General features: G+C 47.8%; 1 protein-coding gene across 5 annotated transcripts in view; it reads left to right on the top strand.

Moving 5' to 3' along the window:
* The window catches only part of FRMPD2 (FERM and PDZ domain containing 2), a 100,423-nt gene that overhangs the window by 56,637 nt on the left and 26,980 nt on the right, over positions 1 to 16,806 (top strand). For all 5 annotated transcript variants that reach the window (XR_002078773.2, XM_019444865.2, XM_019444868.2 and 2 more), the window contains exons 16-21: positions 3,726 to 3,948; positions 9,317 to 9,417; positions 10,760 to 10,852; positions 11,453 to 11,560; positions 11,650 to 11,766; positions 15,171 to 15,343. Coding sequence is in view for 4 of the 5 variants with exons in the window: in XM_019444865.2 (XP_019300410.2) it covers positions 3,726 to 3,948; positions 9,317 to 9,417; positions 10,760 to 10,852; positions 11,453 to 11,560; positions 11,650 to 11,766; positions 15,171 to 15,343 (815 nt within the window). In the remaining variant the exon portion in view is untranslated. The remainder of the gene's footprint in view (positions 1 to 3,725; positions 3,949 to 9,316; positions 9,418 to 10,759; positions 10,853 to 11,452; positions 11,561 to 11,649; positions 11,767 to 15,170; positions 15,344 to 16,806) is intronic.

The raw sequence follows: 16,806 nt of genomic DNA, 5'->3' as shown, positions 1-16,806 counted from the left end.
AAATACTACCACCCTAAGAGTTTTCAGGAATCTAACATTTGCATTAAAAGGATTATTTCAGACAATTTTTCTTTGTTGGGCTGGGTTGAGGTGATGCTATTCTCTTGTATTTTTTCTTTTACTGCATTATTATTGACATAAATGCGTAAGTTTAAAGTGTAAAATATGATTGTTTGAACACCTATATATTGCAAAATGATTGCCACAATAACGTACTTAAAACCTCCATCCCTTCCCATAATTACATTTTGTGTGTGTGTGGTGATAACGTTTAAGAGCTCCTGTCTTGGGGCCCCTGGGTGGCTCAGTTGGTTAAGCGTCTGACTTCGGCTCAGGTCATGATCTCACGGTCCATGGGTTCGAGCCCCGCATCGGGCTCTGTGCTGACAGCTCAGAGCCTGGAGTCTGCTTCCGATTCTGTGTCTCCCTCTCTCTCTGACCCTCCCCCATTCATGCTCTGTCTCTCTCTGTCTCAAAAATAAACATTAAAAAAAATTAAAAAAAAAAAGAGCTCCTGTCTTAACAACTTTCAAAGATATAATAGACTATTGTTTACTATAATCACCATGCTATGTACTAGATCCCCAGAACTTATTCATCTTATAGCTGGGAGTGTGTACTCTCTGTCCAACATTTCCCCATCTCCCTTAATCTCCCTTACCACCCCCCGCCCCCAGGTCCTGGCACCTACCATTCTCCTCTCTGCTTCTGCTGGTTCAGCTTTTTAGATTCTGCATATAAATGAGAGTATACAATATGTATTTTTCTCTGTCTGACTTATTCCACTTAGAATAATACCCTTAGAGTCCATCCATGTTGTCTCAAATGGCAGGATTTCCTTCTTTTCGATGGCTAAAAAATATATATATGATGTATAAATATCATATATGAGGTATATATACACACATTATGTAACATATATTATATCATGTATAAAATATATCATATATAAAAATACATATACACACATTGCTTCTTCTGTTCTTTTGTTGATGGACACTTGGGTTGTGTCCATGTCTTGGCTATTGTATATAACGCTTCAGTGAACACAGGGTACACGTATCTCTTCAATGTAGTGTTTTGATTTCCTTCAGGTGCATGCCCAGAAGTGGGATTGCTGGATCATACGGTAGTTCTATTTTTAATTTTTTGAGAAGCCTCCGCACTGTTTTCCATAGTGGCCGCACCAGTTTACATTCCCACCGACAGGGCACCAGGGTTCCCTTTGTTCCACATCCTCACCAACACTTGCTGTCTTTTGTCTTCTCGGTAGTAGCCATTCAGACACGTGTGACATCTTATTGTGGTTTTGATTTGCATTTCTCTGTTGATGAGTGATGTTGAACACCTTTTCATTTGCCTGTTGGCCATTTGTATGTCTTCTTTGGAAAAATTAGACAATTTTTCTTTGCCTTTAAAAATATTTCTTCACAGGGGCGCCTGGGTGGCTTGGTCGGTTAAGCGTCTGACTTCGGCTCAGGTCATGATCTCACGGTCCATGAGTTCGAGCCCCGCGTCGGGCTCTGTGCTGACGGCTCAGAGCCTGGAGCCTGTTTCAGATTCTGTGTCTCCCTCTCTCTCTGCCCCTCCCCTGTTCATGCTCTGTCTCTGTCTCAAAAATAAATAAACATTAAAAAAAAATTAAAAAAAAATATTTCTTCACATTAGAAACTCTGTCTGCAGATGCCATTTTCAGTGATCGCATCCAGCTAGGAACTGGCCACGTCCATCTATCTATCTAACGGCCCCATATGGCCTTCAAACTCAGCGTGTCCATAATTGATTTCATCCTCCCATACAACTCTCTCCACCATGATCTTTGTCTTGTTCAATTGAGACCACCCACTCGCTCTGCAAGAAACTGGGTGGGGGAGGGGGTCTGAACCCACATCCTCTCATCACATCCCACCTGTCCCCAAGTGCTCTCAACTGGGCTCACTGCTGGCCGTCATGTCCCTCTAATTTGCCTTGCTCTTGGCCTTCAAAGTGACCTTTTAAAAGCACCAATATGATTGTGTTCTTTCATGCTGAAAATTTGCAGGGGCTTTCTACTGTCTGCAGGGAAAAGCCCAGACTTAGGATGGCATGTCAGACTCTTCCCAGCCTGGCCTGAACCTTCACTTATGTCTTGCCCTGAGTCCTTCTCTTTGCTCTCCGGCTACACTGCATGTTGTCTTGCAGGCTGCTGAACACATGAAGTTATCTCACGTGCATAATTAAGCCTGAGATCACTGTCCCTTTGGGCCCTGGTGATCAGAAGGCTGAGCATGTCTCGGATACATCCCCATGCTGCTGCCTTTGTCTCTGTGTCCTGGGCACCTCCATTTCTAGTACAGACTGTGGAGTCAGCTGACTTGAGTGTAGGTCCTGCCCTACCACTTACAAGCCCTGAGACCTTGAGCAAATCATTAGCTCTCTCTTAGCCTCAATTTCCTCCTCTATAAAATGGGTATAATAATATCTACCCCAACAGGGTTATTGTGGAGTTTAAATAAGGCCATATAGCGAACATGTTCACCACTGTCCCTGTCACATAATAAGCATGCAGCATATGTGAGTTGTTGGTGTTGATGTTACTGTTCTTATTGCCTCGTGTCTGAATGGGCCCGGGCTCTGGAGGAAGATACTATACGACTTGTGCAAAAGCTGCAGGTCATATTTAACTTGACTATAGTCCTTTGTTCTTTCTTGCCCACTGTGGGTGAGTAATAGTACCAAACGTCTCGGACACAGAAAGTTCTCAAGAAATATTTGTAAAAGGCTACCTTGTTCAGGGGGCACAGCCCTGGCAAGGAACCAGACACGAGTGTAGCAAAGGGGGTTCTGCCTGAGAAAAATCGATGCTCACGGACACCCTCAAAGTGGAAGCACTTCACCGTGCTTTAGATACGCGTATATGCAGACAGACAAGACTGCAGCCACACAGGCGCCATGTGCCCAAGCATTTTTTCCTTCCCCGTTTTAGCAGGGAGCAGATGGCCCGAATATAGTCATCATTTTCCTTTTTCAAAATACAAACTTGGCTTTATAAAGCCTAGTTAATTTAAGAACTCTATCAATCAAATCTCAATTTCTTATGAATGACATGAATAGTGAAGTGGTAAGAGTCACTTACATGCATGGTCTCGAGTCAGGGGATTCATCAGAGCCATTTATTACATCCTTCCACGTGAAGGAGAAAGGGAAGTTTGAGGCTGGGAGGCTCAATACATCTGATACGTATTCATATTTCAGAATATTGGATCTTAAATATTACCAGGGAAACTAAACTGCGTAGAGATTAAAGACTGTAATCCAGGGGCCAGAGCCTGGTCTTGGAGCCCAGGTAATTTGAAGACCCACTTGTTACATTTGGGAGGACAGTTTTGTAAAGGTACTGAGCAGAGTGGATGGTGACAGCAGATGTTACACAAGGCTCTGCTGACATTTGTGACATCGCCCTGAGTGTTAACACCCATCAGACCCTTGGCTGGGGGCTTGTCAGCTGCAGGGGGAGGGAGAGAATGCTTTTACCCTTGCTGTGTTTCCGAGGTCGCTTTCACTAGTGAGTGCTAATTAGGAAGGCTTGGCTAACTGCAAGGACCCCGTGAGTCAGCCTGAGGATAAATTGTGGAGAAAGAAAAGCAACAATAGAAACCGGGGTCTGTGATGTGTTGTTACCCTGAGAGTGATAGATCGAGGGTCATGCTTGCGTGTATTTATGTTGTTTATCTTTTTCTTCCAAGTTTCAGACCATGATAAGTGTGTGCAAATGGCCAATACGAGTCTTGCACACCTGGCCCAGTCTCAGCCTCTCACTTGGATTCAGCGGCTGTCAGACTCGGAAAACGCGCTGTTCACACCCGCACCCGGGCCGGAAGCCACTGCAGGGGGCCTGCGGCGCTTGTCTCTGGATAACTTCACCTTGGTAACCAGCAAGGAGACTGCGGCCCGGGGGATCCGAGGCAGGTGGGTTTAACACATCTGTTCTCTAAGCCCATGCCACCTGGTACTTGGCCCTCCGGGGCACTCTGTACCTGAAGAAGTTACTTAAAAGATGTCGGTCGGATATCTAAGGGGAGTATATGCTCACTCAACTATCAGCCAGTTCCATGGAGATTTCCTGAAGGCCGGCTCTGGGCAAAGTCTATGCTAATGTCTACAGGGCGGACACACCATCCCCCTGGGCTGCTCTATGTTGTTCTGGTGGAGAAAGAACTAGGTGATGGAAGAGGACAAAGTAAACAAGTTGTCATTAGCCTGTTTGGCCTTATCATGAGCCAAGTACTGTTCTAAGCACTTGCACACATCAACTGATTTTACCCTCACCACCCTGCGAAGAGGTTTCTGTGGTTCTTCCAGGTGTACAGGGGACAAAATGGAGAGTTTGGGCTTTGAGCCCATCTGGCCCTGGCGTCCACACTCCTAACCTTTATACTACGCTGTCTCTCTACTGATGGATTGCTTGTCATTTGATTTGCAACTGAAAATAATGAGCTTCTAAACACAAATTTACATTATAACACATGGATCCGTAAATGTAGAAATAGCTTCGAAGTTGGATTACACTTACATGGCAAGTTATATAAATAGCTTGGATTCACAGGCAGCACATGACCAATGGAGGTTTTCTGGAGGAGGTGTTTTTCTGGAATGAGTTATACATTTGCTTCAGCAAGAGGGTACGGATAATTCGTCCGAACTGCAATGTATGTATGTACCTACCTATCTATCTATAATTCTTTTCCATATAAATACATATATATGTAATTCTTAGATTCACGCCCCAAATTCTGTTGATGCAGATATGCATCACCGTGCACCACAAACAAAATCAGCAATGATGGAACACGACTGTTAGTGTACCCAGTGCTGCGTAACAGACTCCCCTAAAGCACAGTGGCTTAAAACATCAGCCATTTTGTTATTCTGTTTCCCAGTTTTCTGGGATGGAAATTCAGGCAGGCTTTGGCTGGGTGATTCTTCTGCTTCATGCAGTATTGGCTGGGGTCACTTAACAATAGCACTCAGCAGGTCAGTACTCAGCAGGACTGGTCTGGAGGCTCCAAGATGACTTCACTTACACGTGTGGCCCTTTGGTAGGGATGGCTGGGAAGGTGAGCTCTGTTGGGCACCTCTTACTCCCTATCTGGTCTCAGGCCCCCCCCCGCCCCCCCGCACATGGTGCCTCCAGCCAGGTAGCCAGGCTTTTCCATGGCAGCTCAGGACTCCAACAGGTCAAGGGGAGGCTGGCAGTCTTCCTAAAGGCTGGGCCTGGAGCCGACACAGTGTTGCTTCTGAAATACTCTTTTGGTCAAAGCAGTCACAGGTCAGCACAAATTCAAGGGTAGGACAAACAGACTTCACCTCTTGATGCAGGAGTGTCAAAGAATTTGTGGCCATTTTTACTCTGGCATTTAAATTAATAGTGCTTTACAACATTTCAAAAGCCAGAAGAAGCTATGATTGACTCAAGGCCACCTCGAGAATGTGTTGATTGCAAAGGATCCTTCCTGAGGATGAGGGGCTTCCGGCGATCTGCCCACGGGCTCGCACAGTAGGGCCTCACAGCACTCCATGGCAGCCAGCCTACTCCAGAGAAAGCCGGGTGAGAGTCCTCAGCAAACCCTGCTACTACTTCCATCTTAGTTCACAAATGCCCAATGTTCAGAGATCTTGGCAACTCGCTTTGGAGGTTACTAGCAGCCCTTACATGAAAAGGGAAACGGGGTCCTTGGCCATCTGGAAGGCCCCAGAAGCACAGTCAGAGACAATGACTGCAATGGTTTGTGGAGATGGTGCCAGGAAGCAGGAGTGAGCAGGGTGAGACAGGAGGGGGAAATCAAACCAAGGAGGGCACTGCCATCGGAGTAGCTGGTGTGGGCAACCAGGGCTGTTTCCCAATAAGAAGTGTACAGAAGGCCTCCCAGAATTGTCTGTCTGAAGGACAGGCAGGCGGACACTTCCGGACTGGCTCCTACCCCCTCTGCTGGAACGTTGTCCGTGGGAGGCACGAATTCCCCCATGCTTTCAGGCAAGTGGGGGATAGCGGGGGCAGAGGGCAGCCGAGATGTACGACAAGCTCTAGGACAGAAGGAGGACCACACTGGACGTCGTCAGCACGAGCTGAGCCTGAGTTCCTCTTGGGACTGCTCACCGCTGCTGTGGTCAGAGGAGGTGGGCTGAGGGCGGGCGTCCATCTGGCTCTTTTGGTCTCCGTGGCATGAATGAGATGTTTAGCATTTCTACTGTGGCTGGTGCAAAGATGACTCAGCCAGGGGCCCCTTCAGACGGGGCTCTGGAGCCAGCTCAGCATCTTGCTGCCTGCTCAGCCATCTATTGCTGTATGATTTTGAGCAAGTTATTTAATGAGTCCCTCCGCCTCCTCATTTGTCCATGGTGATAACACACCCACCCCCTGGATGGCTGTGGGAATTAGACCATGCTGGAAAGCACTGAACATGGGCTGGGCCTGTGGTCAGTGTCCTAATGGGGGTCCCTTCTCCTCGTCTCTAGAGGACACGGTAGGAACACCCCCTAGAGGGATAGAATGGGTTAAACATATGTGGTTATTTCCAAATGAGGGGGCTGGAGAAGGCTGCATGGGGCATGTGACACCAGGTCGTGACGGCTGGTGGGTTTGGGCACAGGGAGAGGGAGGGTAGGATTCCTTGAGTAAAGGCCCAAGTTAGTCTTGCTGGAAAAATTGGTTGAGCACCTGCTGTGTGCCAGCCCCGGGCTAGTGGCGGAGGATGCAATATGAGCAGGACAGACACAGTCCCCGCCTCGTGGCACTCACAGACGTGACAAGCCCAGGGGCCTGTGTGGGCAGGAGCAGGCTGTGCTGTTGGCCTGCAGCCCGGAGCTTGCGGCTTGGTGGCTGGAGCCGGGACAGGAAGGGTGGCACTGCATGCCGGCATTCACACAGGCGAGGGGGGACCCCAATCCCGGCGCCATTCCTGAGTTGTTTGCTCAGCACGCCTTAGAATGGAGATGTCAGTGGGGGCATCAACCCTGACACACCACCCCTGCCTCACCCTCCTCCCCTGAGAAGCCGGCTCCCCATTTCACATCACCTTTCCTGTGAAAACTTTCCTGGCTGTCCCTGCAAAGGGGTGGCTCCTTGATGTCACTGGCTCCTTTAAGAGCAGCCGCCCTTGTGGCGCCTGGGTGGCTCAGTCGGTTGACTTTGGCTCAGGTCATGATCGCACAGCTCATGAGTTCAAGCCCAGTGTTGGGCTCTGTGCTGACAGCTCAGAGCCTGGAGCCTGCTTCAGATTCTGTGTCTCCCTCCCTCTCTCTGCCCCTCCCCCACTCACGCTCTGTCTCCCTCCCCTTCAAAAATAAATAAACATTTAAAAAAAATAAAAAAATAAAAAAAGAGCAACCGCCCATGCCCTTCATGCCCTTCTACCCTGACATCCACATGTATCTACCTGTCTGCTTGTTAAACAGTGAACTTCCAGAGAACAGTAGCACCTCTGCTTTTTCCTCAGCTCTGTGGCCAGCGTGTGGAGGCTTCCAGGAAATGGTCTTTTTTTTTTTTTTTTAAGGTTTGCAGTAAAATACACATGACATAAAATTTGCCATCTGAACCATTTTTAAGGCTATGGTTCAGTAGCAGTGTTAAGCACGCTCACGTTGTTGTGCGAACGATCTCCAGCACCGTTTTCATCCTGCAGACTTGAAGCTCTAGCCACAAACCCACAATCCCCACCCCCCCCACCCCTGACTTCCCGAGAGCCACCATTCTACTTTCCGTCCCTATGCCTGTGACCACTCTAGCTGCCTCCTAGGGATGGAATCATGCAGCGTTTTGTCCTCGTGGGACTGGCAGGAAGTGCCAGCCCCTTATCCTTTTTAAACAACAGTGGCACGTGTGGCGGGATCAGGCAGGCCGTAGAAACCTGGGGCATGAAAGTCCTTCCCTTTCTCCAAAGGTTCTCCCCAGTGACCTTGTCCTCAGAGCCTCTGTTGGCCCCTCCAGGACTCCTGGGAGTGTCCTTCCTGTAAACCCAGGAGCGCTGCGCAGTGCCCCTCCTTGGGCACTTTGGTGGGCTCCACGTGGTGCGAAAGGCACCTGTTCTACATTCTGCCGTGGGCTGGGGACTCCCGGAAGGCGGAGCCCACCTCCGATCCACCTTTGCCCTCAGTGTCTTGCCAGCCCAGGGCCTGACACCTGGCGGGGGCCCAGTCGACTAGGGTTGAACCTGCTGAAATGCACAGTACAAACAGAAGCCAAGCCAGAGCGAGGCCTCATTCCTAATCTCTGAAGAATGGCTCTGTGCTTGCCCCTGGCCCCCGCACCCGCCTCCTCTCCCCCTTCACTCCTGTCCTTCCCTTTCTAGCTCTGGCCTGTCTGAACAGAGCGGTGCCAGGCTCCATGCCAAGAGCACCTGGCATCACTGATCCAAGAGAAAGGCAACAGGCTCCGTGGGAAGCTGCCTGCACCCGCATCCCTGCCTTAGTCTGGCTGCCTGAAGCAGTGGGGCGGCTGTGAGCTCACTGAGGCTGGGGACAGTCTGGGGGAAGAAGGGCCAAATCTGTTCAGATGGTTGGCCTTCCTGGCCTTCCTTTCTTCAGATGAGGCCCACGCCGGCTTCTTCCAGGGCTCTGAGCCCCCCATGGCTGTGCATCTACTTTTCCCTTTTACTCTCTACTTTGCTCACCGCTCAAGGTAGCTTATCGTGTGTGCAGCTGACCCTGGGAGTGGGGCAGTGTCACCGCTTAATTCATTATTCCCCTAGGGCATAGGATATTCTTTGTTCTCTAGAATGCTGGCTCTGCAAAGGCCAGTTGGATGCCTGCATGAGAAGTTCTTGTTCGTAGCTTGGTATGATTAGGGGGTAGCCCACCCAAAGCCTGCAAGGGTCAGGCAGGTGAGTTACTGCGTGGAGCCCTCAGGGCCCATCACAGTGGGGGCGCTGGATTAAACACAAAAGCAAACAACAAAAAATCAGGACCCTTCATACTCGTTACTTTGTTTTGGAGCCAAACGTGTGATATTACTTCACGAGTGTGGGAAATAAGAATACTATTCCTATTATATGGTTAAGAAAACGGGGGTTTGGAAGGGCTGCATATCCAACACAAAGGAGAGACAGTAGGAGGCTTATAGGGGGCCCAGGTGACTCTAGGGTCCCCTCTGAGTCAGAAAGACCCCAAAGCTATTCTTTCTAGTACACTCCTGACAGCCACGTCAGCCCGTGATAGGGTGTGTCTGCAGGTCTGCAGGCTGGCCAGGCATGCGGCTACCTTCCCCACGAACCATACTCAGAAATGCCAGGAAACTGCCTCGTAGAGTCATCTTTTCTCATCTGGTGGCCTTTCCCTGCAGCCCCTGCATGGGTCGGGAGCAGCTGGAGACCATCTCTTTGATCCAGAAGCCGACGACTCGTGACCGTCTCTCCGGGCTGCCTGTTCCCAGTGTGCACAGGGGTATGGGCCGGGGCGTGGGCTAGGTTTGGGAAAAAGGCAATCCTACACGTGACGCTTGCTTTTAAAGCTTTTGCCACCACTGCACGCTGCCTTCCCAGTCGTATTCACAGTCTTTGTGATTTTTCAATTAATGTCAAAATGACTTATGGTCAGGAAGAGCCCTTGCAGTCCCACTTTGGCTTGGGCCGGGGGCATGTGGGTCTGAAATGTGTCAGTGCTGGTGAAGGTTCTCAGCGCTCTGGTCCCACACAAAGACCTTCTGTGGAGTGCTGTGGTCAGAAATGCACTGTCCGTTTCAGCTACAACTCTTCCCCGACCCCGAATATCACCAGGCAACATTCTCCCTGTCGTACATCCTCTGGGGAAGACCCTAGGGAAAGTAAAGACAAAATGATTCCAGAATTAGAGAAGATATTTAGGCTTGACAATTCCCCCTAAGCCTGGGGAATCCCACTGAGCAGCACTTTTTTTTTCTTTTTTTTTTGAGAGAGAGAGAGAGAGAGGGAAAGAGAGAGAGAGAGAGAGAGAGAGAGAGAGAGAGAGAGAGAGAGAGAATCTTAAGCAGCTTCACACCGAGGATGGAGCCCAACACGGGCTTCAACCTCACAACCCTGTGATCATGACCTGAGCCGAAATCAAGAGTCAGATGCTTAACCGACTGAGCCACCCAGTCCCTTCTGTGCTGCTCTGTACCATAATTGTCCGCCAGGGTCTGCCAAGGTCCCTGGGGGGAGGAGAGATGTGGACAGCTCTGAGCTGTGGGTCATATTTGGGGATTTTCCCATGTGCTCTGTGGCCTGAATTGGAGCGCTTCACCCCAGGACTCCAGCTCATTGAGAACAACCTTAGAGCTCTGCTTTGGGTCCCCTCTAAGACCCAGGCTCTGGGGGAAGCCCTCCAGGGTACCCTTGCTGAGCTATGGGACTATGTCACCCCCGATTATTAGAGACCCAGGAGGGGAAGGCTTTGCTGTCCCATGTCCGTGCTCTAACTTTAGTTTGACTTTTCATTGCCCACAAGTACATCTTTGCTCAAAGTCTGTCTTGTCCCAAGACCAATGCAGAAAGATACTAGCTATAGGAAGTTGTATAGAAAACAAGTACCATGCCCCCCACCCCCACTCTTGTCTCTGCTCGTCATGAGCCTGTACTGACCCAGTGAGGCTCTATGAAGCAAGCGTGTTGACCCAGTGATGGTAATCAGAAGTGTGTGTTCAGTGATCCATTCCCAGTGTTGTGTGTGCATGTGGACCTGTGTCTGTAAAACACTGTTTACCCCTTTTGTATTAGGTCTCAGATAATTTGAGGAAAAGCACAACGTGGGGCTTTGTTTCCACCTCTAGAGCCACAAAGTAACAGGAGAAAGAGCTTTATAGCTGAGCCGGAACGAGAAATCGTGCATGTGACACTGCGCCGGGATCCACGTCGCGGTTTTGGTAAGAGGGCTTCTGGTAGGTGAGACCCAGCCTCTCCCTCTGGGCAGAAGGGAGGCTTGTGCCATTTTCCCTTTTGACTTTTCTACTCCCCTCTCCTGCCTCTCTCTCAACTTGCCTTTTTCAGTGATCACTTCTTTTTCTTCCCTTTAAGTGTCCCTAACAAACAATGGAATTTCTGGGTCAAAGTTTTCCTTTGATACTGTAATAGTGATGTATGGGGACAGATCATAGCTACACTTGTGAACATAGCGTAATATATACACTTGTTGAATCACTATGTTGTACACCTGAAACTAATGTAACATTGTGTTTCCAGTACACCCAAATTAAAAAAAACATCTCTTTCCTATCTCTGAATCTACTGGGGCAAAATTCAGTGCCCATTGATGGGTCGTGTTCCCAGCTTTAGCTGTGCTTACTAATGGGGGGCAGTCAACTTTTATCCATGTGTCTGGCAGAGTAGAAAGAACTATTTGAGAATCAGAGGACTTAGATATAAGCAGTGCCACTTGGTAGCTGTGTGATCTCAAGCAAATAACCTAACCTCTCTGGGCAGCAAAATCATTAAGTATCATCTTATTAAATACCATTGGATTATAGGTTTTGTCATCAATGAGGGAGAAGATGTTGGCAAAGTTGACCCTGGCATCTTCATATCTTCTATTATACCTGGGGGACCAGCTGAAAAAGCTAAAAGGATCAAACCAGGTATGTCTTTTTAAATTGCCAGACACACTACCTTAAGGAATGTCTCTTTCTTTCCTTGATGGTATTATTAAGATGCTTTATTTTTCCAGGAGGGCAGATTCTAGCCTTGAATCACATCAGTCTGGAGGGCTTCACGTTCGACATGGCTGTTAGAATGATTCAGAATTCTCCCGAGAGCATAGAATTAACCATTTCTCAGTCAAAAGGTGTGTATATCTTCATCTGTGTTCAGAAGCCAGAGAACCTCCCCCATTTGCAGGAGGTTGTTATCACCTCGAGGTACTAGATCTTTGAGATTACATAGGTTTGGTGTCGCTTTTCTCATGCTGGTGGCTTGCAGAGAGGCAGTGTTGTGCCACAAAGCACTAAATTCTGTAGTTCTTTGGGCAGAATGGGCTCTACTCTTGCTTGGTCTGCCCAATGGGAGTGGTCTCCTCCATCGAGTTCTTTACCAGATGTGACCGATACAGCCATTGTGTGTTTTCCTGCTCACTCTTCTTGCGTGACAGGGAGGACATTCTTTTTGTCACTCAAGTCCTTATGGAAAGTGGCTGCTCTAGAGTTTCTACATAGCTGGGGCTTGGATATGGCAATCAACTGGGGAGGAGACTGGAGAGCTGTTCTTGAAGGTGAGCTCGTATAGCAAGTGCACTGGTCTTACTGGCTAAGACTTGGCATGTTGGAGATCAACCTAGAGAGTCAAATTCTTTTAAGAGACACTTTTATTTATCCTTTAGGTAAGTATGAGAGAGCAACAATTTCCCACATCAAAGAATAATATTATTACGTGCTATTTTTTTGGAGCAGGTTTGGGGAGATGAGTGGAAGTAAGGAGGGATGTTAACTTTCCCTTCCCTCCCAGTTACTTGGAATCACTACTGTGTTTGGGATGAACGATCCTGTAATTGAACCGCAGACTGCCCACAAATCCCAGCTCCTGGATTTCTTTCTCACACTCCCGGTTCTCTGGACAGTTTCCCCGTATGTACAGAAATGCTTCACATCACACCAGCCAACGTTTTCTTGGTCCTAAACGTAGGCACCCCATTTGCCTTGCCCTGTGAAAGGCACGTGCGTTCTCTCAGTCTTGCACACGTTGACCCCCGTGGCCAGATGGTTTTCCCAGGTGTGGTAGCTGCCACTGGACAGAAGCCACAGGGGATGGGAGGTGGCAGCAAAGCTGGAGCATCAGCCATTTGCTTTCTACCCTGTGTTTGGAGCTGACCTGGGGGCTCGGCCCCAGCACTTGTGAGACACCAGCCCCGGTTCACACTGTCTGCTGGATTTCCCAGCACTGTCCCTGTTCTTCACATCCTAGTTTAGGCTTCCTTTCATTCCCTTCCACATTTTGCACAGGACTAGGACAGAAAGGAGGAACCGAACCATCCTTTTTTTTTTTTTGTCAGGAAACGATGCAGCTGGGTTGGGATCGGTTCGGCATCGTTCAAGGCTGGCTATTGGGATGGGAGGTGTCAGCAGTTGGCCCCCAGAGTCTGTGAGGCTCAGACCACAGTTTCACACTAGAATTTTGGACATCAGCCTTCCCATAATGCCTGTGAATTACATGTCTTTCCACATTAGGGCCCCAGTTACCTGTTGGTAAGTGTGAATCACCACAGTTGGCGTTCCTCACACAGCTGCCAAGGCTTCACTGCTGTGCATTTTTTTAAAGTTTTCTTTCTTTCTTTCTTTCTTTCTTTCTTTCTTTCTTTCTTTTTCTTTTTCTTTTCTTTTCTTTCTTTTTTTTTTTTTTTGAGAGAGAGAGAGAGAGAGAGAGAGAATCTTAAGCAAGCTCCATGCTGTCAGCACGGAGCCCAACATGGGGCTTGATCCCACAAACCTCGAGATCATGACCTGATCCAAAATCAAGAGTTGGATGCTCAACCGACTGAGCCACCCAGGCACCCCTTGACTGCTGTGCATTTGTCTGTGGTTAGGCTGCTGTTGGGGGCAGGTGCTCTGGACCCGAGGTCAAGGACAAGACAGATAACGTTCCCATCATGGGAGTCATCGCTCTCTACGACAGATTGAGTTTTAATTTCCGCAGAAGGTCTCCTAGCTTGTATTTCCGTTAGGCAGGCTAACGTTATATAGCTTAATTTTTTATTTCAATCATAAATCCTGTCCTCATCTCTCATGGAGTGTGTGGAAGAAAATGAACAGATGCTTACAACATTGCCAGAGGACAATGACAATAGAATCTGTGAATGAAATGGTTAGGGATAAGGCATTAAAGAACAATGGCCCCACCATTCCCTACTGAATACCTTTATGCTCGAATAACTTCCAATCTAATTCATTAAATTACAGTTCATTCAATGTGTGAGTTTGGGTACTTCCCTGTGTGCTAATGAGTCTGTATCAAAAGTAAACCTACTTGTGTGTTTATATATACAGATCTAAAAAAAGTCAGACTAGTATACCTTCCTCCCACATTTATTTGTTAAGCAGCTAATATTAACATATTAATAGTAAATACATTGGGGTGCCTGGGTGGCTCAGTGGGTTAAGCATCAGACTTTTGATCTGGGCTCAGATCATGATCTCACCATCATGGGATCGAGCCCTGGGTCAGGCTCCATGTTGACAGTGTGGAGCTGGCTTGGGATTCCTTCTCTCCTTCTCTTTCTGCCCTTCCCCTGCACACACTTGCACTTCCTCTCTCAATAACTAACTAACTAACTAACTAACTAACTAACTAAATAAATAAACATTAAAAAAAATAGTAAATACATTTATTGAGGCTCTAGCATGTACTTAACTAATTTCTCTTCATCTCTCTCTGTCTATATGAAAGATCTCTCTACATATATAACTTCTAAGCCCTACCAACCCCAAAAGGTAGTTGATACTATCTATATTTTAACTAATAAGGAATTTGAGGTCCAGAAATGTTAGGTACCTTGCCCAAGATTTTGTCTATTGATTCCTGACCTCATGTTCTTTCCCCTGTTTTGTGCCAGGTCAAGGGTCAGACATGGGGTAAATACGAATTAGTTGCCTAGCCTTCACCCACAAGGAGTCCGCCATCTTGTTATTACCAAATCTTCCCCAAAAGACCTAACATGTTAGTCTTTGGATCACATGGTGATTACAGGCACGCTCAGCGGGATCTCTGGAAGAGGCTGAGTTTAAGAGCACCACCACATGCTTGCTGTGGGATCCTGGGCAAGCTACTTAATCCTTTTGACTCTGCTTTCTCATATTTGAACTGGGATAACACCATCCTGGTGGATATGTCGAAAAGATGTGTGTGTGTGTGTGTGTGTGTGTGTGTGTGTATACATATGTGTGCTTATGTGTGTGTTGATGTATTGCTCATCACATGGCAATAAATTAATAAGGTGGAGCTGGCATTATTAACTCTCCATTTGCTCCCATATTTTCATAGTTGGGTCACAAACCTCTACTTAGGTTTTTAAATCACACTCAGAATCTTCCCTTCCTCTATTCTAATGCATCATCCTTTCCGAGGTGCTAAACTGACATCGTTCCCAGCAGCTATAAAAGGTCTCTCTGTCATTGAAGGAAAATACTGTACCCCATGTAGCATGATGCCACTGAAATGCCAGCCTTTCCAAGCTGTTGACTTCTTGGCTTGTTTTCATAGGTATTTGTGGAAATACCCCAAGTGAGGAAAAGAATAGCCCAGCCAATTCTGGGGTCTTCTCTACAGACAGCCCAAGCAACGGGCACCTGGGAAGTTTTTCATCACGCACACAGGACCAGGAGAAAAATACTGAAGAACTAGAAATGGCTCAGACTCAGAGCTTACTGCCCAGGGTGAGGCCTTAGCTTTCCCCTCTGTCATTAATGGTAATCATCCCTTGGTTCACTCTCTAGAATTTGGAGAAAAGAGAACAGTGTGGACTCCAATAGTCCTGGCTCCACATTCCTTCTTTGCTCTTTTTTTGCCATGTTAGCTAGATAGAATTTACTTACTCCCTCTGACCCTCAGCTTTCTCATCTGCAAAATGGAAATAAATGGCTGCATTGCATGGCTATGGAGAAGAACATAAAGGGGAAAAGGCAAAGCCATGCCTGGGCCGTTCCCGGGCTGTAGGGCTCAGTCTTTGAACCTTCAGTGTCCTCAGTCACTGATTATAATTGTTACTGGTAATAACATTGACTGCTACCAAGGGCCATGTATAGACAATCAGGCATTCCATAATTCTTGGCTTCTAGTTGTCCCTCGAGATCCAGCTCAATGGCTTTGCTCTTGACAATGCCAGGGAGGAAGAAGACAAGCCACCTTTGGGATACAGAGGGCTATGAGCTTCAGTCCCAGTGCCACCGCCTTGAGCTGTGTCTCCTTGGACACTTGGTAGAAAGGTCTCCTTTTGCCCTCCAGAACTTTCTCCCTTCTGCTCTGGGCCCCACAAAGCTGATGTTCAGAGACGATGTCAGCCTTCTCTCCACTCATTGGCTGTGCCCAGGAGAGGCCCTGTGTCTAGAAAAAATTCTCTGCTTTCCTTTACTCTCACACCAGGACCCCACTTACGACATCACACTTACGACACTGTTGTGTGGGTTTCTCACCAGAAGCAATTCTGGCAGTAACTGAGTGGAGTTAGCACCAGGTCCCACAGGTTTTGTGGGATTGGACTCAGTCCCACAAGACTGCCTCCATCTGGGAAGCCAATCACAAGTAGTAGATCCACAGGTTACCCACACTTCTGTCCAAATTTGGCTACAAATTGAAGGTTCCCATGTCTCCCCCTTGGGTTTGATAATTGCCTAGAGCAGTTCATGAAACCCAAGAAAACAGTTTTCTTGGTATTACCAATTTATTACAGAGAATGTTTGAAAGGGTGCAAGTGAACAGCCAGTGAAGAGGTGCATAGGCCAAGGCCTGGAAGGGCCCTGAAAACAGGACCTTCTGTCCTCGTGGGGTTGAGGTATGCCATCCTTCCAGCACATACATGCTTTTGGTATTTTTATGGAGATTTTATCACACAGGCATGGTGAATCATTAACTCAATCTCCAGCTCCTCTCACCCTCCCCCCCGCCATGGATGGAGGGTGGAATGAGGTGGAAGTTCCATGCTTTTAATCATGGCTTGGTCTTTCTGGTAACTGGCCCCCATCCTGAAGCTATCCAGAAACCCACCGAGAGCTGCCCCTTTAGAACAAAAGACTATTACTCAAGAAATTCCAAGGGATTTGAGAGCTTTGTGTCAGGAACTGGGGTCAAAGACCAAAAATTAGTATAAAAGATTCTCCCAGTCTCTTAAGACTTAAGAAAT

This window comes from Panthera pardus, unplaced genomic scaffold (assembly GCF_024362965.1).
Source record: "Panthera pardus isolate Hobbes unplaced genomic scaffold, ASM2436296v1 HiC_scaffold_22, whole genome shotgun sequence".
Taxonomy (NCBI): Eukaryota; Metazoa; Chordata; class Mammalia; order Carnivora; family Felidae; genus Panthera; species Panthera pardus.
The sequence above is the reverse complement of the archived record's forward strand: the minus strand, read 5'-3'. Positions and strand labels throughout refer to the sequence as shown.